The sequence below is a fragment of the Henckelia pumila genome, chromosome 3, assembly GCF_033568475.1.
Source record: "Henckelia pumila isolate YLH828 chromosome 3, ASM3356847v2, whole genome shotgun sequence".
NCBI lineage: Eukaryota > Viridiplantae > Streptophyta > Magnoliopsida > Lamiales > Gesneriaceae > Henckelia > Henckelia pumila.
The window spans coordinates 141,266,643-141,293,926 of record NC_133122.1 but is presented as its reverse complement, the minus strand read 5'-3'; the positions used below and the strand labels follow the sequence as shown (position 1 = coordinate 141,293,926).

At 34.5% G+C, this 27,284-nt stretch overlaps 1 protein-coding gene across 1 annotated transcript; it reads left to right on the top strand.

Moving 5' to 3' along the window:
- The first annotated feature begins 13,838 nt into the window (after positions 1–13,838).
- On the top strand, positions 13,839–14,319 carry LOC140893462 (uncharacterized). The gene has a single exon (XM_073302530.1). It carries the CDS (start codon positions 13,966–13,968, stop codon positions 14,167–14,169), a length of 204 nt encoding a protein of 67 aa, XP_073158631.1. The 5' UTR covers positions 13,839–13,965; the 3' UTR covers positions 14,170–14,319.
- The last annotated feature ends 12,965 nt before the right edge of the window (positions 14,320–27,284 follow it).

Genomic DNA, 27,284 nt, shown 5'->3' with positions numbered 1-27,284 from the left:
TGTAGTAATTTTTATATAAAAGGAGTCTCTGACAGCTCATTATATTATTTTACTATTTACTATTTTTTATTGTATATTTATATTTAATATATAATATCATGTTATTATATAAAATGAGTCTCTGACACCTCATTATAATAACGTGTTGTGATTGTATTCGACAAATTTATTTAGTCATTTTTATTGTGTACATACTTAATATATAATATCATGTTATTATATTAAAGGAGTCTCTGACACCTCATTATAATAACGTGATGTGATTATGTTATTTTACTATTTAGTCATTTTTTTATTAGGTACATATTTAATATATAATATCAAGTTATTATATAAAAGGAGTCTCTGACACCTCATTACAATAATGTGATGTGATTATATTATTTTACTATTTTTTCATTTTTATTGTGTATATATATTTGTTGGGATCGGTTCAGAGGGTAGAGGGGGGGTGAATACACTCTGAAACTTTTCTTTTTTCCTTTCAAAATGATCAAGTGAAGTTTAGTTCACTTAATCTGTTTTCTCAACTTCTAAAACGGTTTGAACAACTTAAATAGTGCGAAAATAGTTCAGAGGTTTTAGTGATGCAAAGTTTATAACACAATGTATGAGCAGTATGTAAGATAAATAGCAGTAAAGACTAAGGCACGATTTATGGAAGTTCGAAGGCTTAATCCTTCTACGTCTCCCCTTCTTCCACTTAGGAAGGAATTCACTAGAAGACTTTGGTTATTACAACGTCTTGCAATATACCCACTTCAGACTTAGGACTTATCCAATGCCTAATCCGAAACTCCTAGATTTACACAGATAAGATTCTCAGTTCTTATCAGACTGGTGGAAGCTTTCAGAGTAGCTTCAAGTCTCTTCAATAATGAGTATAGTTGAGTTGAGCTTCTCAAACTGCAGAGCGGTCGAGAGGCTTGGAAACCCTAGGATGATCCTTGACGATCAGATATGTAAACTGTAGACGAGGGTTTATTTGAGCAGCAAATGAATGATCTTGTAAGTGTGCTCAAGTATTGCTTCAGTATATCAGATGAGGACTTCTGATAGTATACAAGTGATTGAGATTTTTCGAGTTGCTTGTCTCCTGTTTGTTGTATTCACTTCTTGAGCAATCTTCCCTTTATATAGGTTAATCACCAACGTCTTTATTTTGAACGTTCTGATGCTGCATTGAATGCACATTTAATGCTTCATAAATGCATTGATGATTCTGCATGAAGATCGTACACTTCTTTAAATGCAGACAACTTCTAGAGTCCAAAACTGGTATAAACGGTCGAATGCTTTATCTGTAGCCATTCTGCGTTTTTGCCATTTTAGTGCAACCTGTTGTCTCGATGCAAGAGTTAATCAGATCTTCTGATACTCCGGTTCTGCTTTTAATAAAAGATCTTGCAAAGAACGTCTTGTCACAAGTACTTGTCTTGAGATATCTTGATAAGCAGTTGGCATTCTACTGATAGATAGATTTATCCTCTGCTGGTTTGAATAACCAGTCGATAGGCTTGTGACTGCAACCGGTCGAGAGACAAAGGCGGTTGACAAGCTTTAGATGGTTGCGGTAGGAGTTGTAGTAGATTCCTGAAATACAAAGATCGGCAGCACATACCTATACAATGAGTTGTTGTTTGTTATCACCAAAACGTCGGATTCAACAATTTCCCCCTTTTTGGTGATGACAAAACTTAAGTGCTCCAAGAACAATATGAAAGCATTAAAATGAACTTCATTGAGAGAATGAATTTCATTAATTACAGTAAGCATTCTTATTACACCTACTGAAGAAAGACAAAATGAGATGCAGCTGCGATAACTAAGGAAGAGACAAGTTGTTCATCTTTTGAACCAACTGGCTCCTCCTGACCTATCTCCTTCTCTTCTTCTTCTGTCGGCTTCTTTCTTTCTTCTGGATTCTTCTTCATGTCTTCTTGCCTCTGCTGCTCTTCGTTGCTCTTCTTCCCCCTTTTTGGCATCACCTTGGTTGAGTCGAAGAATAATCTCAGTGAGTTGAGTGCCAAGGCAGGCTTGCATAGTGTCAATTTTTGCATCTAGTTGAGCAAGTAGAGTAGCTTGCATAGTGTCCATCCGATCATTCAACTGCCTATGAAGGCGGTTTTCGGATCTGACAACTTGTTCGAAGACGGTAGAGTGTTTGGATTTGAGTGCGATGATGGGTAGTAATCTCTTTGGATAGATGAGCAAGGTCTCGAGACACGGTCTCAAAATGCCGAATCATCGTCTGTCGTGAATTATCAACCGATAAGGATGAGTTCGTGATGTCTTGAGAGAAGGATCGGACTGTTTGCATGAGCTCATGAAGCCTATTTATCAAAGTGTGATCCAAAGCTGCGGCCATGGCTTCAATTAATGAGTCATCAGTCTGAAGCATTTGACCTTGTGGGTCATTCCTTGGTGAAACCGGGCCAGGCTCAAGATGATGTGGTGTTGGTGATTTGGCTGGAGAGCTAGCTGATGTACCTTCCAATAGTGGTATAGTTTGAGATGTAAGAGTCTCGACTGCAGCCAAGATGGTTGGTGGAGTAGCAGGATCAGCACTTGGTTCATCCATTATGAGATATTCCACAAACTTTTCAGTAGATGGAGACGGTTGAAGTGCTGGGTCAGCATCAGTCACTGGCTGTTCTGGAGGTGCAGGTGACACAATAGTGCTTGGTATCTCTGTTGGAGGCACTACTGCTTCACTACTGCAGGGAGCCTCTGTCACCGAGGTGACAGGAATCTCTTGTTCAATCACTTCTAAGACATCTTGTGGACGACTGGGAGAGGTGTGAGCGGTCGCCACTGGAGATGAGTGAGCAGTCACAGCTGCTTCCGGTTGAATTACTACTTGGACTGCGGTTGAGGAGGGGTCGACCGATGAAGATGCTCCCACAATCGATCCTAAAGCGGATGACTGAAACAAGTCAGCAGTGATGAGACCGGTCAGAATCCCATCTGAAGGAGTAAGAGCAGAGACGTCTTCTTCACCCTGATATTGGGTAAGAAAAGTCTTCATCATCACCTGTGCTTCCAGTACATAAGCTTGTAAACAAGCTGCTGAAGCTGTCGTTTTGACGTTGTTAAGAGCTTGGAAGTGCTGAAGTAGTTGAGTGATTTGTCGTAGACTATCCTGTAGTCCAGTCAAAATCACAAAGTCATCGGCGGCGGTAGGACTCTTGGATTTGAAGTTCTTGACACGCTCATTAATCAGCAGAGATAGCAGGCTTCCTCGAAGCTTCAAGTCGATGAGCTGTCTTCTTCCCAGAGCCTCCACGATGTCTTCAGTATCAGCAAAAAGAAGCATCTTCTGCTCAATGACGTTTAAAGCTTTCCCCTTAGGAAATATTTGAGCAAGTGTCAAGTGAGTGCGGGAGTGATGCCATCTGTCAAAGCGTTGTAGGTGACGCTTGACAGTTCGGAGAACGTGAGAGATGATCAAGTTGAGCTCTACAGTGGCTGCTGGTTGAGCCTTAGGTGAGTAGATCATCACACCTTTTCCTTTGTCCTTGGGATCAGCGAGAGTGACCTTTGGAGTTGATGAGGCACCTTCCCTGATTATTACACCCTTGGTAGGACGTGGAGCAGTAGTAGCAGCAGCGGTAGTAGTCTCGACCGTTGACAGGATTGGTGTTGGAACGGTAGGAGCAAGTCCAGAAAGAGACTTTAACTTCTTGTGCTGCCTCTTCTTCTTGCCTGCAGGCGTGGATGACACAGCTGCTTTGGAGACAGAAGGAGATGACTTGCTGAAAGCTTGAATCAGTGGAACATTCTCACGTGATTCGTCTTCAGAGTCAGATTCTATGATTAGTTGACGCTTGGCAGATTTCTTGGTATGGACTGGTTTGGCCGCTACCGGAACCGTTCAAAGCGGTTGAGTGATAGCAATAACACTTGCGGTTGAAGGCAAGGTGTCGACCGCAGTCTCTTTCTTGTTCAGAAATTTGAGGATTGTAGACTTGTTGAGCCATTTGGTGGGATGCAGAGGCTCAGTCTTGGAGAAGTCCACTCCAAGGACGCTCAAGATGTGGCAAATTTGCAGAGCAAATCCCTCGGATTGCCCTTTGCCCCAGATCATTTCACATAAAGTATTGAACAGTATGTCTGACCAGTTGATGTTGATTTTGGAGGCAATACAAGCCATGTATTGGAATTTCTCCATCGTCACCTTGTCGTATGATCCAGCCTTGGCCAGAAGATTCTTGGCCGCGATGTTGGTCAAAAGCCTGAATGGAGCTTTAAAAGATGTCTTCTGAGCCGGCAGTTTGATCGGAGCGTCAGTGGTTGAGAACTCCTTCAACCAGTATGAGCAGTTACCATCGGGAAGATCCGCGCATTTTGTCAAACCCCTGGAGGGCAGATCAAATGTGCTGGCGAAGAACTTTTGATTGAAGGAGTAGGACTCTGTCGGGTCAAGCATTTGACAGTCCCATGCTCGATTTGAGCGGTTGCAAAGAACTCCTTCAAAACAGGCAGATCGCAGATGGCGCTGCATTCCAGAAATTTCTTTAGTCCAGAGGCTTCAAGCATGGTGAAGACCTCAGTGATTCCTGCATTGTTTGCCTTAATAACGGAATCAAAGTTGATTGCAAGGCAAGTCTTCTGGATCGACATGATAGCTGTAGATAAGAACTCGAGCAGAGAATAAGCAAAAACTTGATAGTAATACGATAGAACTTTTAACGGAAAACGCGGCGTTCAGATCAATCAGAATTGATACCCGGTGCAGCGGAAGTTTAAAAATTTAAATATGGAACGATTCCATAGTGTGGGTATCAAAACTTTTACGATTAAATTATGTGTGTGTAAAAATTAAATAACAGTTATATAATTTTTACCTTCAATCTCGAATCGAGATTTATGGACACCAAACAGATTTCTCTGCTCTTCTTGTATCTCCCTGGAACTGATGATCAAACGTTTCTTCAATCAGGTCCACGAATAGAGGTTTAATCCCTCTGATAGATTGCACTAGAAAATCTATCAGAAGTTTTCTACGAAGAGAATAACGAATTTGATTCGCTATTCCAGACTGCAATTCAAAATCACAGACCGGAATTTCTCAGGCAGAGAAGGGAGGGGGCGACGGCTACAGAGAGAGTGGAGGCTAGGGTTTTCGAAAATCCTCACTCAATTGTGACCTGTTGTGTGTAATTTCTGTACTGCAATAACTTATTTATAATGCAGGCCACTAACAGCTTAGGGCCCATTAGTCATAAGTTCAGGCCCGACAAGCAAAGCCCGCATGTTCAGAAATTAATATAAAATTCATCGTGACTCCGATTGATAAACCGATTTCACCAACGTGCACAAAAACCATTTCTGCACCTTTTAAAGTCAAGATAAATTTTTCTGAATCCGAATTCAGTGATTTCCAAAAATGTCCATCCCTATGTCATTTTAGGAAATCCTACTCCCTTACTCTTAATAAAGAAGTCCAACTTCTTTGTTCATTAAATTTAACTCTTTAAATTTAACTATCTCAACGGGGATTAAAAATCCATTACTCTGTGTGACCCTCAATGGTTCAGGGATACAGCTAGCCGTGGGCTCACAACTCCTTGTGACTCGGAACAACGATTTCCGACTTGCCCATCGAATCATGGTAAAGCGCCTAGCAACATCGCCCCATGATTCCCTAGGTATCACTGATAGTGCCTACAAGAACCAGTAGATTTTGGTTAGCGTACAGTACGGTCCCTTCATCCATATATCCCGATCGAATCAACAACCATTGGTATATCGAGAGTCGCTCGAGATTCGATAACTATTCAATACATCTTGAAGATCAAATTAGTGACATCGCATGTGCTACTAAGAAACCATTTCTTAAATCACATCAAGTACTCTGGCCAGAGATTCGTCACACTAATATCTCCTCAGATCGCATAGGATATCCACACTCGCAAGTATGTGGTGAATCCTTGACAACAATGCATCGACTCCTATATGTGTTGTAACTGTACCCAATCCCGACACCTGATGACCCCAATAGAGTCGGTAAACGAGTCAAAGCACAGTACTAGCATATAGAGTCTCAATGATGTTTCAAGTAGTAAGGACTAATGGTGTACAACCAAAACCGCGGACTTTATCCACTCGATAAGTGATAACCACTTGGAAAGTCCGGATAGGATAGTTCGATCATTCATCATATGAATATCCATTTGCATGCTTCGAACATCTCCATGTTCCCTACCAATGAAACGTGGTACTCTGCATCGCAAATGCTAGTCTCAAACTCGAGCGATCATTATCCTTATTATCGGACGGCTCAATCGACTAGGAACGGTTTAGAATATACAGTGACTATAAGATGTGTTTCATGATAGACATCTCCATGTTCTACCACATCTTACATACACTATAGTATATTCAAGGTCTTTATCAAAACAACAATAGTATATCACAATATAACAATATGAAGAAAGATAAAGTCATTGCCTTTAATAAAAGTGTAAATTATATTAAACAAAAGATTGTTTATACAAAGAGTCATCAAAGCCCATAGCCACAAGTTGGCTCACTGGGCACCCACTCTTTCAAGAAATCTGTGCGGTCGATAAGCAGTAAATGTGTGTGCTTGTGAGGTTGCTGTGTGCTGTTTGCCTTTTTTATCTTTATCAGTTAGCCTGTACCTCTTTTGAACTGGCCTGCAATTAAAGTACTGGTAAGGCTTCTCCTTTGACCATCTTCTCTTAGAGTAGTTAGACTCATTCCATGGCCTTTTGAAATTAGATTGGTTTCCCTTTCTTCTTTCATTAGGTTTTGGTTTAATCCAAGTTCCTTTTTGATTAGAGATCTGGGGATCCACATATCCCAGCCCTCTATGCTTAGAGCTTCGTTCGTTATAAACTTTCTGATTTTTGTCAAAGCTGCACTCATCGTGTTCATATATCGTGCTGGACCTGACAAATCTTATTTTGTTAAGATTGCCTTTGTCCAGGCTTGACTGAATACAGGATTCCATAGACTGTTCATTTGTTCCAAACCCTAGACCGGTTTTATCATGTGCCGGTCTTTGGATTTCTTGAATCTTGTCAATGGTTACAGAAGATTTATTCCAAGCCTTAATTGTTTCAAGTAGTTTTTTGTTCTCAGTCAAGGTTGCTTGGAACACTCTTTTCAAGGTGTCATTCTCAGTAGCCAGCATACTTAGCTTGACCTTAAGACCATCAAGCTCTTTTCGCTGCATGCAGCTTGATTCGCTTGACTTATCTTTTAGGTCAGCTCTTTCTGCCTTTACCTCCTCGAATTCCTTGGATAATGCTTTGTATTCATTAGCCATTTCGTGTAAAGCAGTAACTAGATCACTGTGAGTAAATTCAGGTGAACCAAAGTCAAATACCTCCTCAGCTTCTTCTTCGATGTCAGCCATAAGGCATTCCACCTTTTCATCATCACTGTCATCTGAAGAGCTTCCGGTATTGGGGTTGTCAGAGTCAGACTCAGCCCACTTGCTTTTGCTTTCGTCTGCTACTAGAACCCTTTGGTCTCTTCCTTTTCTAACCGTCCTCTTGTCCTCCTTGCCCCTTCTTCTTTTGAAGAATTGCTTCTGATCATTGCTCTTAGGCTTGGTGCAATCTGCAATGAAGTGGCCTGGCTTGCCACAGTTAAAACTAGTAGGACCATCGTCTATATGGTCCGATTTATGAAAATTTTTAAATTTAGAATTGTTTTTACGCATAAATCTACCAAATTTTTTGACAAAGAGTGTCATGGCTTCGTTGCTGATTTGCTCAGCTGATCTCTTTGGAGCTTCCTCGACCGGTGGACGCATCACCGTTGAGGTTAAGGCCTTGGTTGGTTGAGAGGTAGATGGTTCATCCTCTGTCCTCATGTTGATACTACTGAACCGTTCATCAAATTCAGCCATGGTTTCCCCTGGCTTCATTTTGGCATTGTCATATTTTTGAATGGCCATGGTGAGCTTGTTTTCCTTAGTCTGGTCATTTCCTTCACACAGCTGAGTGAGCTTCTCCCAAATCTCCTTTGCTGTGGAGCATGACTTGATTTTGCTGAACATGTTCTTGTCCAGTGTTTTGTATAGGATGTCCCGGGCCACATTGTCAAGATTGGCCTTCTTTTTGTCCTCAGTAGTCCACTCAGCTCTTGGTTTCTCAATCATTTGTCCTGCACCATCGGTTAGAGCTGGGTTGACCTTCATGATTTTGATGGGACCGTCTGTTATGACATATAGCATGTCATCGTCCTGTGCTGCAAGATGTGCCTGCATGCGAATTTTTCAGTCATAATCTTCTTTAGAAAACATAGGAATTTTGTTGAAAGAAGTCATGATTTTAAAACTTTAGATCAGCAGTTGAGAAAGGAACCCGCTCTGATACCACTTGTTGGGATCGGTTCAGAGGGTAGAGGGGGGGTGAATACACTCTGAAACTTTTCTTCTTTCCTTTCAAAATGATCAAGTGAAGTTTAGTTCACTTAATCTGTTTTCTCAACTTCTAAAACGGTTTGAACAACTTAAATAGTGCGGAAATAGTTCAGAGGTTTTAGTGATGCAAAGTTTATAACACAATGTATGAGCAGTATGTAAGATAAATAGCAGTAAAGACTAAGGCACGATTTATGGAAGTTCGAAGGCTTAATCCTTCTACGTCTCCCCTTCTTCCACTTAGGAAGGAATTCACTAGAAGACTTTGGTTATTACAACGTCTTGCAATACACCCACTTCAGACTTAGGACTTATCCAATGCCTAATCCGAAACTCCTAGATTTACACAGATAAGATTCTCAGTTCTTATCAGACTGATGGATGCTTTCAGAGTAGCTTCAAGTCTCTTCAATAATGAGTATAGTTGAGTTGAGCTTCTCAAACTGCAGAGCGGTCGAGAGGCTTGGAAACCCTAGGATGATCCTTGACGATCAGATATGTAAACTGTAGACGAGGGTTTATTTGAGCAGCAAATGAATGATCTTGTAAGTGTGCTCAAGTATTGCTTCAGTATATCAGATGAGGACTTCTGATAGTATACAAGTGATTGAGATTTTTCGAGTTGCTTGTCTCCTGTTTGTTGTATTCACTTCTTGAGCAATCTTCCCTTTATATAGGTTAATCACCAACGTCTTTATTTTGAACGTTCTGATGCTGCATTGAATGCACATTTAATGCTTCATAAATGCATTGATGATTCTGCATGAAGATCGTACACTTCTTTAAATGCAGACAACTTCCAGAGTCCAAAACTGGTATAAACGGTCGAATGCTTTATCTGTAGCCATTCTGCGTTTTTGCCATTTTAGTGCAACCTGTTGTCTCAATGCAAGAGTTAATCAGATCTTCTGATACTCCGGTTCTGCTTTTAATAAAAGATCTTGCAAAGAACGTCTTGTCACAAGTACTTGTCTTGAGATATCTTGATAAGCAGTTGGCATTCTACCGGTAGATAGATTTATCCTCAGCTGGTTTGAATAACCAGTCGATAGGCTTGTGACTGCAACCGGTCGAGAGACAAAGGCGGTTGACAAGCTTTAGATGGTTGCGGTAGGAGTTGTAGTAGATTCCTGAAATACAAAGATCGGCAGCACATACCTATACAATGAGTTGTTGTTTGTTATCACCAAAACGTCGGATTCAACAATATTTAATATATAATGTGATGTTATTATGTAAAAGTAGTCTCTGACACCTCTTTATAATACGAACATTCACCGCATTATATTTAATTTATTGTAGGACCGCATGACTTATGACCGGAGTTGGATTGATCGGCGAATTTTTAATGGATTATTGTTTCGAAAGTTCGGGTCGAGAAAATTTTGGGTTAGGATTTTTTCGGGACGTGAATGGGATGAAATTCGGGAAGGGTCGGGATTTCGGGAATTTTGCCACCCCTACTTGTGCAGATATGGGTTTGTTCCTAACTACTACAATTGGTTCTTTCATGGGGAAAATTACATCCGTACGTCCATCGTTTCCAGGAGTTTATATGGATGCACCATCTTCGTCTCGAAGTAGTCGACGTACGACCACGAATGATTTGCCACCCAACTTCATAACTTAACTGAATCAAGACACATATTCTGACAGTGAATATCCATTTTGAAGCGAACAACCTTATTATGATTACCAAAATGTTATTGAGGATGAGATATTGAACGATCCTGAGGCCAATGTCGTCGAAGATCCCAACGTCAACGTCATCGAGGAGGATCCAAACATCATTGACAGGGCCCTATATGATATGATCAAATCGACGGAGAATGAGAGTTGGGAAGGATAAGTCGTTTTCATTTTCAAAAATATTTGAAATTAATGACGAAGTAAACATTCAGTTATTTTGTTTATCTCTTTTATAAAAAATTGAAAAAAGTAGCATAAGCTGCATAACTAGTTGGTATTTATACACATAAACGATAAATTAGATCATACTTATATGGGTACTACGTCAAAAAACATATAGAGGTGAAGATTTATCAATACATGTGGCTTTGAAAAACTCTGCGGACGACGACTCCTTCACTTGGTACCAGACCTTTGACTCCGTTAAAGGGCCAGTTCTTGTACCTACATGAGACGAAACAGCAGCCCCTTCACTAGGGATGGCAACGGGGCGGGTTTGGCTAAACCCGGGACCCGCCCCGCCTCCCTTTGGACCCTCCCGCCCCACGAACCCGGCGGTCCAATCCGGGTTAGACCCGTTGGACCCGCCAAAAATTAAATATTTTTAAATTTATTAAATTAAAAAGTTTAAAAATTAAAAAAATAATTAAATTAAATTTCAAATATATATTGATAATATTTAAGACAAAAAAAATATTCTCACAAGTTAAAATTTATCAACTTGTAATTAATAAATAATTATTAGCCAAAAAATATTATAATTATATATTTTTATACTAAAAATATCATAATCAAATAAATTCATTTCAATCCAATAATATTATACACTCATATTATGGATAAAATATTAATTATTTAGTATAAAAATATAATTATATATTATTAATATTACATATATATTTTATATTTTTATATATAAATGCATATGTTAAATTTATATACATATATATATATATATTATGGCGGGACGGGTCCGCAGTGTCGGATCTGAGTTTTGTGAGGCCTGAGGCGAACATAAAAAAATTGGTGCCCTTAAAGCTTAACATTCATATATTTTTTATCGATAAATATGATAATATAAATAACATGACTTCTACAAATAAAATTAAAAATTGATACCTTTCAAAAAAATTAAAAATAGATAAAAATATGTCATAAACAAATACTAATAAAACCAAGATCATCCAAACAAAATATGAAATTACTGTTTTGAACCGATAAATATTCACTTGAATATTGATTGTCTCTTAGTTTTGAAAGCGAAATATTGATTAATTTTGCATAATAAGCGTTATCAAACACTTTTTTTCTTGATTGATGTATGATCATTTATCTTCCTTATAATATAGCAACTTGAAAACCCCTCTTTCGGTAAATACAATTTCTGATGAATCACAAAAATTATTCAGTCAAGTGTTGGAAAATATCCTGAAAAGAATCGATAAATAGAGATCGAGTGATAGTGAGCTTGATTATCATAGAATAGTGGGGATTTGATTTTTAGCGGGAACTTGGTAGATAGATAATTCGTATTGATTATCAATTTTTGCCGAATGTTTACGAGAGATAAAAAGATAAATGGACAATGAGACCTCAAATTTTCATCACAAGCTACTATAAATTAATTATTATTCATAGGATGAGGTCATAAATTAATTATATATACTATACTATACTAATAATTTTTTAAAATTTTGGTGCCCCCAAAATTTTGGGGCCCAAGGCAATTGCCTCAAATTTAGAACTACAGGTCCGGACCTGCGGGTTCGGGGCGGGTTTGGCCAAACCCGAGACCCGCTTGTGGAATCGCTTTGGCGGGTGTCTAGACCTGCCCCGTCGGTGTGGATTTGATGCGGGGTCGAGTTTAGATCTGACCCATTGCCATCCCTACCCTTCTCGTTAGCAGGCCTTTGGCCAATCTGGTCTAAGAGCTCTGCATGCCTTAGCATCAGCTAAAGCATACTTGGCTTGCCCAAGACATATCCAGCTAATTAAGGCCTTTGGCCAATCTGGTCTAAGTGGCATGTTCGTTGGTGGATGTCAATTGCCTGACATCCACCAACGAACCCAAAACCAAAAACATGCATGCATGTTACTAATTAATAAATGGACTTGTAATGGATTTCTACACGAATGTCACATGAATTCTACATAAGCAGACAGACGTGTCCACATATTTGAGGATAAATCTAAGTAACTTTCTTAAGGATATATGCAAGATTCAATGCGCGCAATTCTCCTAACTAAGCTAGGTCATGACAAAGATCAAATATAATTCGCCCTTCTCAATTACATTAACTTAAAGACTCCCCAGACCTTAGATTTTAATTTGAATATTATTGTTCCATTGATTAAAATATAAGAAATTGAGTGTATTTTTTAAAATTAGAATCAACTTTCTCTATGATACAACTCAAAAAAAATATTTATTTCTATTTTTAAATATTTTATATATATTATAGTTTTTAAAATTAATCATTCCAGAATACTAAATTCACGCTCCCAAAATACAAATCCTAGCTACGTCCCTGCAACAAATTATCCACTCAAAACAAGTTCAAAATTCAAATTTCATTTAAAAATTTCAAATTGAAGCTGTAACTAATATCAAAACACAAGTAACTAATCCTTTCAAAAAAGGAACAGTTCATGCTATCTTCAGGGTAGCATCGACCCTTTCTTCAAAAAATATATACAAGTAATCGATATTAAATTCGACGGCCATCTGTTACATTGTAATTAATTGTTTTTTTAAAAAAAATGTCATGAACTTATTTTTCTTATCATATAACTTGCAAGTAATTTTAATTCTCGGTAAATGTTTCTGATCAATTACCATACGTCGATCGTGATGGTTGTAGGTCATTTTAATTATTTTAATTGTGACATCATAATATTGCACTAAACAACCTTAATTCTATATTTAAAAAAATGCAAAAAAAAAAAGAAAAAGAAAAAGGAAAACTCAATTTATAATATTTACCCTTGAAAGGTCCGGCCAGTTGATAATATATTTATTTGGCCCTAGAAGGCCTTTTTTTTTTTCTTAAGATCATTCAATTCTCCGTAAATACTTATAGCATACTCTCCATTCAAATAAGTGATTTTTTTAATATTAAAAAACTATTTAATTTTCAAGAGGTGATCGTTGACTTAAGCATCGGATGGTTATTTTCGCCGATCACTCGACGTCTCTAATTAACATTCATTCGTTAAGCAGGTGACTGCAATCCCGAAGGGATCAAACATTATATTTTTAATCTTTTAGTACGTAATGCGTTAGAGCATGAGGTCATTCCATTATCGGATCTCTTGATTTGATGAACCTCCCGAATCTTACTAACTCGATCGGGATTAAGTCGATGTCACCCAGCGTCGCGAATTATGATTGGTTAAAATCAGTGGACCCCACATGGAACCCACTGATTTTAATCAATCATGAAGTTACACGTTGCCGGTATGATAGTATCCTGCGAACGGCATGAACAAAACCCTCAATCGAATAATAAATTTATTGTCCGCATCACAACGTAAGTCATATATATTTCACCAATTATAACATATACAATGTCATTTCATCATTTTCCGAGGATATATAAATCGGGTGAGATCAATGTGAAAAGGCGACTAATTGGGGCACACTTGATTCAACCAGTACCTTTGGCGCACGTTGGCCACGCCCCTAGACCGACATTGCATCCAACTTTCCAACCCTCGCCCATATATATATAACCCTTTTCCATACACCACATAACTAATAATTAATTAATTGCATTCCTAATTCATATATATATAAGTTAAATCAAGAGATCGAGTCTTTAAATTCCCCAGCTGAGAACCAGAGAAAGAGTCGTCTCTTTTCCGGCGGCGCGAGCATGTGTTTTCTGGGCTGCGATGAGGAGGCGACGGAGGTGGGGCGGCAGCAGGCGGCGGGGTCTTGCCCCTTCTGCGGCGGAAAGGTGCATGCGGTGGACGTCGGAAGCCGATTCAGATTCTGCTTTCTCCCCATTTGCTTCAGATTCAAACGCAACTATTCTTGTACTCTCTGTTCCAAGCGCTTGGTTTTGTATGATTATTGATTAAAATATATCAAATATACATCACAAGAAATATTGGATATATAGAGCGATCGAGGGATCGATGGAATTTGTAATTGGAATATTGTTTTTTTTTTTTTTTACTTTTCTTGTTTCCAATTTAATTTTTTGATATATTTCTTAAATTTATGATTTTTTGAGAGCACGAGTACAAGTTTATAACTAATATTTAATTAAAACAATTTATTGAAACTATCCGCACAACCAACGATAGTTGAGTATTTTTTAAATTTATTATTAAACAGGCATACACATACATGTTTTCGAAATATTATACAGTCGAAGTTGGAGCTTTAATTCGAGAAGAGAAATCACAAAGAGTTGTCAATATTGAAAGTTAGGAAAAAGCAGAGAGTAATTAAAATTTAAACCCACTTGCATGTCAATAATTATGCATTTATTATTATATTCTTTCTTTTTCTTATGATACAAATTGAACTAATTATATTTTATATTATACATATATATACATCCTTTCGTTTTCAAGTATATGTTGATTTGAATTCAAATCAAAACCAAATCTTTCGAGAATAAATCCGACCTAAACATATACCCTGTTTAATACTTTAATAAGCTGGTTAAAACTATGTTCAAATATTTTATTTCTATGGTTTTAAAATGCTTATGATTTTTAAAATAGAAACCTCAATAGACCCTTTGTTTATTTGTTGTCTATTTTTTTATTTTTTTAATTCAGCTATGTTTTGTTGAGCTACATAGGTGGATAGATTTCATACATATCCAAAAATCCAATAATTTAGTCAATATTATATTGGAGAGGGTATTAATTATATTAAAATTTAATGTGGACAGAGACCAAAAGCCAAGTGTTGAATTATTTTTTTTTGTGACGTGAAATTCGCAGTTGAACTCTCAAGAGTTCACCTACTTCATCAAAGACATCCGGGCAAGTGTTGAATTATTTTACTTCAATTTAAGTCGATATTTTCAATCAATTTGTATATTATAATTAATTTGCATGACCAGAAAGGAATCTAGTATAAAATATTCGGATAAGTTATCAATGCCCATTTATAAATTCTTTTATTTTCATTGATATTTTAGAATATTTTTGCGACGATGCTAGGTACTGACTACTGAACATGACATACCGACGACTTTACCATAAATTTGTGGGGTTGGACGCCATCTTTGTTTGAAAAATTTTGTAGAACAACAATTGATGAATCCTTCTTATTATTTTATTTTTGATGCTAATTTAGTTTTATTTCAAAAAAATCTTCATTGTGAACTCCTTTTAATATTAATTGTATATACCGTTGAGTTTTGGATTATCCATTCAAGTCATGAGATGATCGTTGTTGGTAGTGATAATTGTTCTATGATGGTGATCAAAATGTGACTTTTGAATTCTTGTATGTGCGGTTCAAAATATTCATGAGGTTATATTATTACCATCAGTTATTTACATTCGTTCATATAATCGGTATTAGAGTTAAAATTCATGTGTTCAATTCCTCTAAATAATTGAAATTGTTAGGAGGAGGAGATATAGTTGGGACTTGGGAGGGATAATAGTTCGACAAATATGGTAAGTACATATTGTTTAAAATATTAAAATTACACAATTATCACCAACTATAATTTGCGATAAAAAAATAGAAATAGAGTAGTAATACATGAAATGAACATTCATGTGTATTTCAAAAATTCGTGTGGGAAATACGGTATAAACGAATCGAACCGGTTCGAGAGGTTTTCGAGTCGGCTCGATAAATATTTGAATTCGAACTTATCGAACTCGAGCCGAATTCGAACATGTTCGAACATTTTTTCGAACCGAGATCGAGCTAAAATAATTTGTTCGATAGTTCGCGAATAGTTCGCAAACCTTAATATTTTATTAATATAATAAAATATGATGATTTTTTTCACAGTTATGAGTCAAAATTATGTGCTTGATCCTCTCTTTCAGTATATAATTTGCTGATCCAAGCTTAGTCATGGGGATAAATAAATATAAAAAAAAATTCATCGGATTTACTTATGATCGATCTCATTTTTCACTTGGGATGGAACTTTTGATAGAATCAAATCTCATTTTTCAAAAAGGAATACGAGTTGGGCTACAAGCTCAGGCCCACCGTCTCTAATTGATCCATAAAAACTGTGACTTTACAAGATTATTACAAACGATGTTTGGTGGGAGAAGTATTGATTAAAATATATATTTTTTATAGTAGGATTAATTCTTTTTGGATTTTTGCTTTAACTTATATTTAAAAATAAAAACAAAACACTTTTCACATTTATTCAAACGATAAAATCATTTTTATTTTTTTCAAATAAAAACACTTTAAATGGTTACATTTGTTTTTTAAGTTTTTCATTTTATATTGTCACGTCCCGGGCCCAGGTTCGCGCTTGCGCGACTGCACACAATGGGTTCCTATAGCAACTATTTCGTATTCGTACTCGCTTTACGAAAATAATTAACCCAAGTTGTTATAGAAGTCTATTGTAGTTCATTTTAAACTCATTTTAAATCTTTTATTTTTCTGATGTGGAACAGTGGCCTCACATATATTCGAACGGGCTCAATATCATTGCCTAGTAGGTGGAGTTATTAGTGAAATAAATATAAGATAACATCGAGTTAGTTAATAATATAAATAATTTTGAATTATTGTACGATATTTCAAATTAAAATAGTGATCAATAATTGCATAAATATTCCAAAGTAATATCTGTCAACTGCATTCCAATTCTTGTTAATCACTGTTGTGGGGAGTAAATGGATCGATGAGATTTAATTATCTTCCACTTTGACAGGCGAACGTAGGGTGAAGCCAGCATCAACTAACAAAAAATTTGGTACAATTCCCGTTTTCATTTGAAGCTTTAATTACCCAACAATTTTAACCAATGTATTATTTTTCAACGTCAATTTAGTTTTTGCACCACTTTATATAGTCCAGTTACGAACTCGATCGGAAAAGTCTATGCTACCCCAAGGGCACTGTCTTTGAGTGACATGATAGAGTATGATTGGTTAAAATCAGTAGACCCCACGTCAGGCCTACTAATTTTAACCAATCACGAATTGCCACGCCACCCCAAAAGCAGTGCCTTTAGGGTAGCATAGACTTTCGCAACTCGATGATGCTTAAGCACCACTGGATGACATGACTCGTTCCATGCTACCCCTGCAGGCATAATCTAATGGCTCATATATTAACATTTCACCGACAAAAAATATGAGTCATTGAGGGTAGCATCGAACAAACCGGATGACATGGCGATGATAATTATTTCAAAACATGATGTGGCGCATGTATTAAAAATATTAACAAGTTGTGATGCATCGTAATGTAGTTTTTTTAAAGTAAAATTTCAATTTTCCATCTTCTTTTCTAGTACATTAGTTGAAAAGCTGGTCGTCATTCAAAGTCCTTTTTTTTCTGGTAATTAAAATATGTATTAATTTGACCTTTTTTCTATATATATAAATCCATAAACCCAATTCCCATATATTATATACACACGGACGCACGCACAAATCCAACCTTCCATAGCAACCAAAATAAAGCTTTCGAATTAGATCAAATCGATTTGGATGCGAATAGTTTACGTTTGCGAGGAAGAAGACGATGAGATAATGAAAGAAAAAGCCCCGGGAAAATGCCCCAATTGTGGAGGGAAAGTGGAAGCAGTATACATCCAAAGCAAAGGCAAATTCTTCAATCTCCCACTTTGTTTCAGAATCAAGAAGAAATTTTTCTGCGCAGTGTGTTCCAAACGTCTGGTTTTGTGTTCTCAGTTGCATCCCATCTGATTCTTGTAAATTTTAATTTTGATCCATTTCATGCATATTGTACGTATAATTATTGATTCCAAAAAAAAAAAAATTTTGGATTATCCATAAAGTTTTTCCAGGATCAGAAAACAACGTCGTTCGAGGGATTTAGTACGTGGCCGCCATGATGGACTTCTATAGTCAAAAGTTGGTGAATACATTTTGAAAATTATAATAATAAATATAACATATGAAATAAGATGATCCGATCCCAACTAGGTAGAAGAGTACTAATCAAAATGTGGCATTTGAGCTAGTGTAAAATATGTCTTGCGTTGTTACAATTTATCTAAACTCGTACCTGATATGAGTCGAGTGAATATATGTGTCGAAGAGCGGATCGAAAAAATTATTATAGTTACACAGTTTTGCATATTTGCATTTATCGAGGCAAATCCTTCGTTTTAACCCCAACATATGTTTTTAAATTGAAAAAGGTTTTGCTCATTTGTGAAGAGAGAGTAGTTTTTGTCAAAAATATTGTTGATGATTTAAACTCCTAAATTTGTTGTATAAATATCGATATATTTCGAAAGAATATTAGCCAGGTTGATTTGAGCGAAAACTTATGCTATAACAAAGTTTTGGTTTTGGCTGCCATTGGATTTTCATACGTGAATTTACAATCTTGCGATCGAAAAATCATTCCAAGTATATATGCCATAAGTTTAGTTTTGGAAAATCTTCTTTGATCAAAAGAAAATTAAATAATATATTTTATTATTCTGGGATCCAAACTTTTTAAGTTCGACTCAAATCTTAAAAGTATCAGGTAGATGCTATATAATATATAGTCATGCATTTACCATTGATTATAATATTTGATAATTTGACAAGAACAAGACCTAAAAATTGATAGTGAAATCAAGTTCCTATGTATCAATATCAATATCAATAAAATTTCAGTCATTAAATGAGCTAGCTATAAAAAAAATAATAATAACAATATAATATGATTCACATAACTTGCTTAGCTAGGACTGATTACCTAAATATCATAATATCAAGTGAATTAATCCCATAGATTTTATTTTTAGCAATAAAATTTTGAGTCACAAATACTCCTTATGAGTAAATTAAGGAAACTCGTACTAGCTAGCTAGGCCGAGGAGGCTTGTGTGTAGGAATGATAGCGGGGCGGGTTTGGGCAAACCCGAGACCCGTCCCGCCTCGCGAATTTTGTGGGTCCAATTCGTGTTAGACATGTTGGATCCGTCAAATTTTATATAATTTAAATATTATTAAATAAAAAACTTAAATAAGTAAAAAAAAAATCACAAAAAATCATTACATTTATTTTTAAAATTTATATTAACAATATTTAGGACAAAAATATTCTCACAAGTTAAAATATATAATTTTTTATTTAATTAATAATTAAGAACTAAATAAATTTTATAATAATATATTTTCATATTAAAAATATCATGATATATTAAAATCATTTCAACCCAAAAATATTATAAACTCAAATTTATTGATTATTTAATATAAGTTAATAATTATATATTATTAACATATATATATACATATATATATTTTATATTTTTATATTAATAGATATATTTTTGGCGGGGTGGGTACGGCCAAACCAAAACCCACCCCGGACCCGCATGTAGACCTGCTTGATCGGGTTCGATGCGGGGTTAGGTTTAAACCCGACTTATTGTCATCTCCACTTGTGTGGATCGCATTGGCCGAGGAACTTTTTGACAACATCTTGCAAAACTATATTTGCCCTAAATACCTATTAAAATTCAAGTTAGTTATAGTTAATCGCTGTATCATAAAATTTAAGCTTCTTCTTCTAAAAATTCATAAACCATCATCATGAATAATTATTATCATATATTACGGACGGTTGGAATTTCTAGACTAACCGTCAGTTTGGATACAAAATTTTTAACTTAAAAAACTTTTAAATAAGTTCAGTTTTTTTAAGTGTTATTAATTATATTTTTAAAAAAAAAGTAGCAGCAGTTTTGACGTTTTTTATTAAAATTTTTAAATAAATTTAGAAGTAAAAGTCAAAAATCCAGAATTCTAGCAAGACCGCATTTAATTAAAAACTACTTCGAAACTTGTGATAATAGCAAAATAAATCAAAGGTCAATAAAATGAAGTAAAACTCAAATTACACTTCGATATTATATGGGAATGTGTCAAAAATATAAATTATTTTTCTGATAGAAAGATCTTAACTCTTTTATTAAAAAAATTTTCCTGCAAGACCGTGTTGGTTCAATCATGTGGGATGTTTTTTGGGTTCAAAATTCCATGAAACACAGGTATGTAAAATCTTATTAAGGAACACAAGACTTCGATTAGATCATTTCATGGGTTAATTTTATGATATGGATATCCGACTCGGCCTAACAAGTATAAAAAATATTATTATTTATGCCAAAATATTATTTTTCATTATAAATATAAATTAGTTCGACTCATCTAGAATATCCATGAGACCGACTCACACATATTTATTGCTTGGGTGGGTTTTTGTGAAACATTAATGTTACAAATATTTATATGTGAGACGAATTGACTCAATCCATATAGAGTGCAAATCAATTTTTTTTATCACCAAAATAATAATTTTGACATAAAAAGTAGGAAAAATATTTTTTTTGGTCAATTAATTAACTTGTCCATTTTTGGTTTTGGTTCGTTAATTTTTCAAATTTTGGTTTTTGTATACTAACTTTTAATTTTCAGTTATTTTGGTCCAACTGCACACGGTCAGTTAGACATTGGCACACGTCAGCATTTTTCGGATGACGTGTGTCAATGTCTAGCTGGCACGCATGCATTTGAACCAAAATCACTGAAAATTAAAAGTTAGTGTACCAAAACCAAATTTTAAAAAATTAATGAATTAAAACCAAAACATGATAAGTTAATGGACCAAAAAAATATTTCTTCTAAAAAGTAATCACAAAAATTCTTATCACATTGTCTCATGTGTCAATTTTTTGAAACATATTTTCAATCTGATCTCACTTGACCCATGAAAAATTATTATTTTTCACAAAAGTCTTGTGAAATCGTCTCACATGTTGATTTTATTAGACAAATCTCTTACTCGACCCAATCCATAGAAATACTATTACTTTTTACATGCAAAATATATATATATATATATATATATATATATATATATATATATTAATTTTCGATACATATGGATCGGTCTCACGGATCCATTACTCTTTATACCAATATTAAGTATTATTTCTCACTCGAGATATGGTTCGAGTCGATCCATCTCTGGAATACAGATCCGTCAGACTGTTTCAGAAGAGGCTACTGATTGAAAAGTAATATGTTTTCATAAGTCGTATCGAGTAAGAGACTCATCTCACAAAATTAATCCATGAGACAGTTTCACAAAGTTTTTGTGTCACTCTTTTACTTTATATATAGACACACACATACATACAAAATTAAAAATTTGTTAGTTAATTTGTTCGATATTCTAGATTCTGATGCGTGATGATCTTCTCATCATGTTAACATCTAGCAATGAAGTTTAATACATTTTTTTAAGGTTGATCTATAAACATTGTGAGAAAAACAAGAAAATCATGGCAAATTAAGAAAGATGTGTTGATATATCTAACTAACCCGGAGCAACAGGATCCTCGTCAAACTAAAATTTCTTCAAAAAGAATGAGATTTAAATTTAAAATATACATTGTGAACAGAAATCGGACCTACCTGAGAATATGATCGCAAGTATGGCAAGGAAAATGGAAATACTTCTCAAGATGGCCATTCTTTTCAAAACTACATGTCTACACACACTGTTAGACTGTCAATTCGAGATGGCCGATCTCCTATATATACTAGCTAGCGACCGGGGCACACGCGATACGTGTGTGAAACGATTAAAGGTTAATATATACTAGCGACCGTGGCACACACGATGCGTGTGTGAAATGATTAAATATTAATATATATTTTAATATGATACGATGATATGTTTATTAAAATATTGTGTGATATCTACTCATATAGAATATACTCATCGGTGTAAAATAATTGTATTGCAGTCATTATCATCATCAATATGAAAACTTAAAAAAAACGATAAATGATTTAAAGTGAATTTGTAAATTTATAACAAATAAAATACAAATAAAATGTAAATAATTTGAGAAATAAAATATAGATTGTATCCATAATTTAACCTGATTGAGAAATTCAAATATATTTGTTCCTATCTCTTATGATTCTGATTCCTAATTTTAAAATTTGAAGTAATTTTCAAATTTTAAAATTCAAATGCAGATTGAGTGACTTATGATTCTCATTCCAAAATTTAAAATTTGAAGTAATATTCAAATTATTCAAATGCAGATTGTGTGGGATCCTAAAATCAGCAATAAATAAAATAAAATAAGAGTATCGTGTGAAAAAATTGAAAAAAAATCAATTTAAAACACTAAATATATTGTGTAAATGCTTAAAATAAAATTGAAAAACATGAATGAGCATTCTAAACCCCAAGGGATCTTTTCCAGGTTCCTTCAGTATTAAAATTTCAGTAAGGCGTTGTTTGTACTTTGTACACAACATAGAAATAATCATCAACCAAATACCAAAAAAAAATAATAAGCACGGGCTGGGTCTTCTCATCCTTAAGAGTGATCTCATTGTGCTTCCATTGTCCATGAACACTATAATACTTGAACATGTAGGTCTGCAGAAACACAATTATTGCACATGTAACAAAGTGTGGACAATTCCCACGTCAGAAGGTTTTTAGGTTTGAAAATTAATTCGACTCGGAAGCAACGCAAAATGAACAAAACCCAAAAGTCACGCAAGATTTCAACGGAGGTAGGCCATAGTCACATAGTTTAAATAAACAAAAAAACGCATCAAGTAAAAGTTTATAGCTTCTCCTGTCGCACGGAAGAAAGTAGACAACCTTTTATGACAACCTTTTATTCAGGCTCACAAATTTGAATTTAAACAGGAGAAAACGAAGCAAGATATCCAACCTTTTATTCAGGCTCACAAATTTGAATTTAAACAGGAGAAAACGAAGCTATATATCCAAACTTTTATTCAGGCTCTCAACTTCTTCATTAGTAACCTGGCCCCCGAACACCACCTTGCTGATCCCATTCGACGGCTGCATCCGTCAACCAAAAAACTCAAAATCATAAACTCCATGGAAATAAAACAAAAAAACACTCCCACATTCATCAATCAATTGATTTTAAATGCACATCACCTGGTGTGAGCGGGTGGCGGAGGCTGTGGTGGGAGAGTTTTCCGGTGGAATCTCCGACCACGTGAGCAGATCTGCGGTAGAAGTATGGGGCTTGCGGAGATATGAGTTTTGAAGAAGAAGTTGTCAGTTGAATTGAAGGCAGAGAAGAAGCGTGGGAATTGAGAGAGAATGTGAAGAGGTTAGCTTTAGACGTGGAGCGAGGAGTGGATAAAAATATGTGTTAAAATGCAAAAATAATTGTGGAAGAATAGGGCAAAATCGGAAACAAAAGGCAAAAGTTGGTGTCCTCCTTGAAGCAGTTTCTAAACACCTCTGAACTATTATAAAATAGTAAAGATAACAAGAAAAGATCAGCATAGAAGATAATAAAGAGAATGGAGAGAATTTAATTAGAGAAGAAAGAGAAGTTCTATCATATTAATGTTTTCAATGAGTTACACGGTATTGGTATATTTATACATTTTTTCTACACATTTTACTAAACTATTAACTCTCGCTAACTTTTTTGTAACTTCTACCCATACATGATACATCTTGCATGTGATATTTGGTTTAGTATGCCGGTTTCTCTTATTTTATGTGGCTTCTTCATTTCTTGGCTTATCACACACACACAAAAACATACATATATATATATTGATTCGGCAGGATTAATTATTTATATACATAAGAAGGTTCAGAAGGATAAATTATTCTTTATTTGGTAATCGAGATTACAACTTAGGAAATATTTATATTCCCAAAATTTATGAAGATAATATTGCTATTATCACCTAATTAATCTTAAACAAAAATATTGTTTCACGGATCAATTTTATAAGACGAACTTTTATTTTACATAACTCACGAAAAAATATTATTTTTATCTAAAAATATTATTTTTACTTTATATATGAATTTTATTAACCCGTCTCATGGATAAATAACTCATAAGACCGTCTCACAAGATATCTACTTTTAAATTATTTTTTTATGTGATGTGATAATTGTCTCAAAGTACATTCAACTTGATATTAAACTATTTTGATTTTTAATGAAACGTTAACAAAATATGATATTTGTCAAGATTTCTCGTTTATGATCCGAATAAATTGCCAGTATTTGTTTTTAATTATTTTGTGAAGAAAAAAAAAACCGAAAAATTTCATGATTCGATGCACACGTGAAACTTTTGTCTTATATTTTGTTTCTTCACGATTTTCGATCCTCTATATTGTCCAACTTCAATCTTAATCACGTAGTTTTCAATATTTTTTTACAATTTTAGTCATTTATAATTTGAAATATTGTACACATCAACGCTATATCGGAACAAAATAAGCGTCAGATGGACGCCATATCAAATTCACAGAAGGTAATAACTAAAATTATCTCTACTTCTCTATTATATTATAACAGTTGAGTGACCTAGAGAAATTGTTTATGTGTGGACACCATCGTTTGTTTATATATTTGTCCTTCTCCTTCACTTTTACATGTTATTCTATAATTACCCTTCCTACCCACAACCCCACTAAAAACCTCTCACTCACTCCACATTTCACATGAAAAAAAAACTCGGCTTTTATAATACACGCGAAGCGTATGTATTTTTTACTAGTAAAAATAATAAAGGTGACGGAGATTTGAGTTCCAAGTATTTCAGCCTAATTGTAAATAATCGTGAAATTTTTTGGTTTAGATTATATTTGCACGTGATTGGATCGGGTCTTCAACGGACCTAACTGACCAGTATTGGGGCCCATCGCTTTAAGTTTGTTAAGTTAGCACATGGGCCGGTGAACCAACTTCACCTTTACTTCGCTCGCTTTCAGTCTATTACTCTATTTCATGCCACCTATATATTTTTTAGCAATGCTACATGTAAAATCAAATTTATAAATCAATTTATACAACACAAAAAAATCAATACAAAAATTTCATTTATCAAAATCTCATGATAAATTGAATGTAAAATATCGCGACATAATAACAAAATCTCACGATATATTTGTTATAAATATCGTTGTACACGATATGTGTTGTACCTCTAGCATTATTCTATATTTTTTGTCATGACGAAATATTTATTTATTTAATTTATTGTCCTATAATTTTCCATGAAATATTATTTATTTATTTTAATTTATTCGTTATCCCACCTTATCATTCTCATCCTACCTCAAATTTGCCCGTGTTTAAATTTCTTTTCCTTCGGACATACACGGGGAAAAATATTAAATTAAATATGAAAAAATTGGATATGATATTTCATACCTTCTTTTTTTTCTATTGTTTCGAAAATATAATTTATTTTCTATATTTAATATTATTTTCTCACGATTAATACATTATATAAGTAATAAGTCTTGAAAACGTATATTTTTTGCAATGAATTTAATCACGGATATAGTGGGAAGTTTGTTTTAGTAAACTTGTTTTTCTAGTGATTTTTTTTATCCATGTGAAAACTGAAAACAAAAACAATTAGGTTAGGAAGAAAACACTTTTAAAAAGGAATATAGAAAACAAATTATCAAAATTAATGTTAAAGATCTCTTAGCTTAGTGGTAAGAGTGAAATTTCAGTTAATGTTTCTCGGAATTTTGTGATGAAAACATGTCTATAGATTAGTGACACTCTTAAATATTCATTGTTTGTTGTCGTGTCTCCTTGATTAACGATCTATCAAATCATATTCCTCAATCAAGTTCTCCTATCCCTACCACCCTCCTCTGTTGATCGACCATGTTGTGGTACAACTCAAATTAAGATGGGTGGATCCTGGTATCGATATCGCTATCGATATTCGATGAGATATTGAAATTTCCTACATATATTTCCATATATACTTGGATATATTGTACCATTGCTACACAAGTGTCGTGGGATGTGCAGATACACATTGGCGGAATCAGGATTTTTAAACTACCCGGGCTAAAATCTTAGCCTCTAGAATTGTTTAATCTTTTGAATCGAACCACACGAACTACTATCAAATTAATCTAAAATTTTACAAAATTAATATATATAAAATTTTAAAAAAATTTGGAGCCACCCGGGCTAAAGTCCGGGTCCCACTGTGTTGTTCCGACTTCGGCCCTTTCAGGTATAGAACCGTGTAAACCACGGGCCTCTTGAGTCAATTCTACCCAAAATCGTAAAATATGACAAAGTTTCAAGTTCAAGACTCGTATAAACCATGACTCCCCAAAATATAAACTTTATTTTCATCGTCTCATATAGGCTTCATTTTTTATTTTTTTTGTCTCGAATACATAGTTCAGTTTTTATATTTAGTAGCATTTATTTTTCCACAAAAACATATAGGGAACCGTTTCACTAATCAATTTTGTAAGACATGATATCTTCTACACAAACCAAACAATAAAAAAATATTACATTTTATGCTAAAAATAATAATTTTAGATCCGTGAAACCGTTAAACATTACTAATATAATTCTATTAGCTAAGTTTTGAAAAATGTAAGATGATGTTTTGAGTGATTCATATAAAAATAAAAATAGAAAGTTTATTTGTAAATATTGATTTTCTATCATTTTCGTGGATGGACGGAAATTTTTCGATGATTGATATATATTTGCGTGGGGAACATGTAAATATGCATTATGCTCTTTAAATTTCTAGGAAATTTCCGCGCAACAAGTGCTATGACTTCCATCAACTCATAATTGGCCACTTCCTAATCTGACTTCAATTATATTTGCAGGACTGAATTTTGCGGTTTTACCATTAGTTGGCATGATAACGGTGCAACTCAAATATTTTAAACTACACAGTGGTTCAAGTATCATGGTTCGATTGTTCTACCCAGCAGAGACAATTATTACCCCAACAATATTACTTTCATTAAATCTTTATATTCATATACAACAATTTAAACAAAACACTGTTTTAAAAATTCCTTAAAACATGTACGTATGTACTAAACATGAGTTTTTTTTTTTTTTTTTTTTTTGGAATCAACTAAAACATGATATATATTTCAGCTTTCTCTTTATGATATATATTTCTTTCTTTCTTTCTTTCTTTATCTA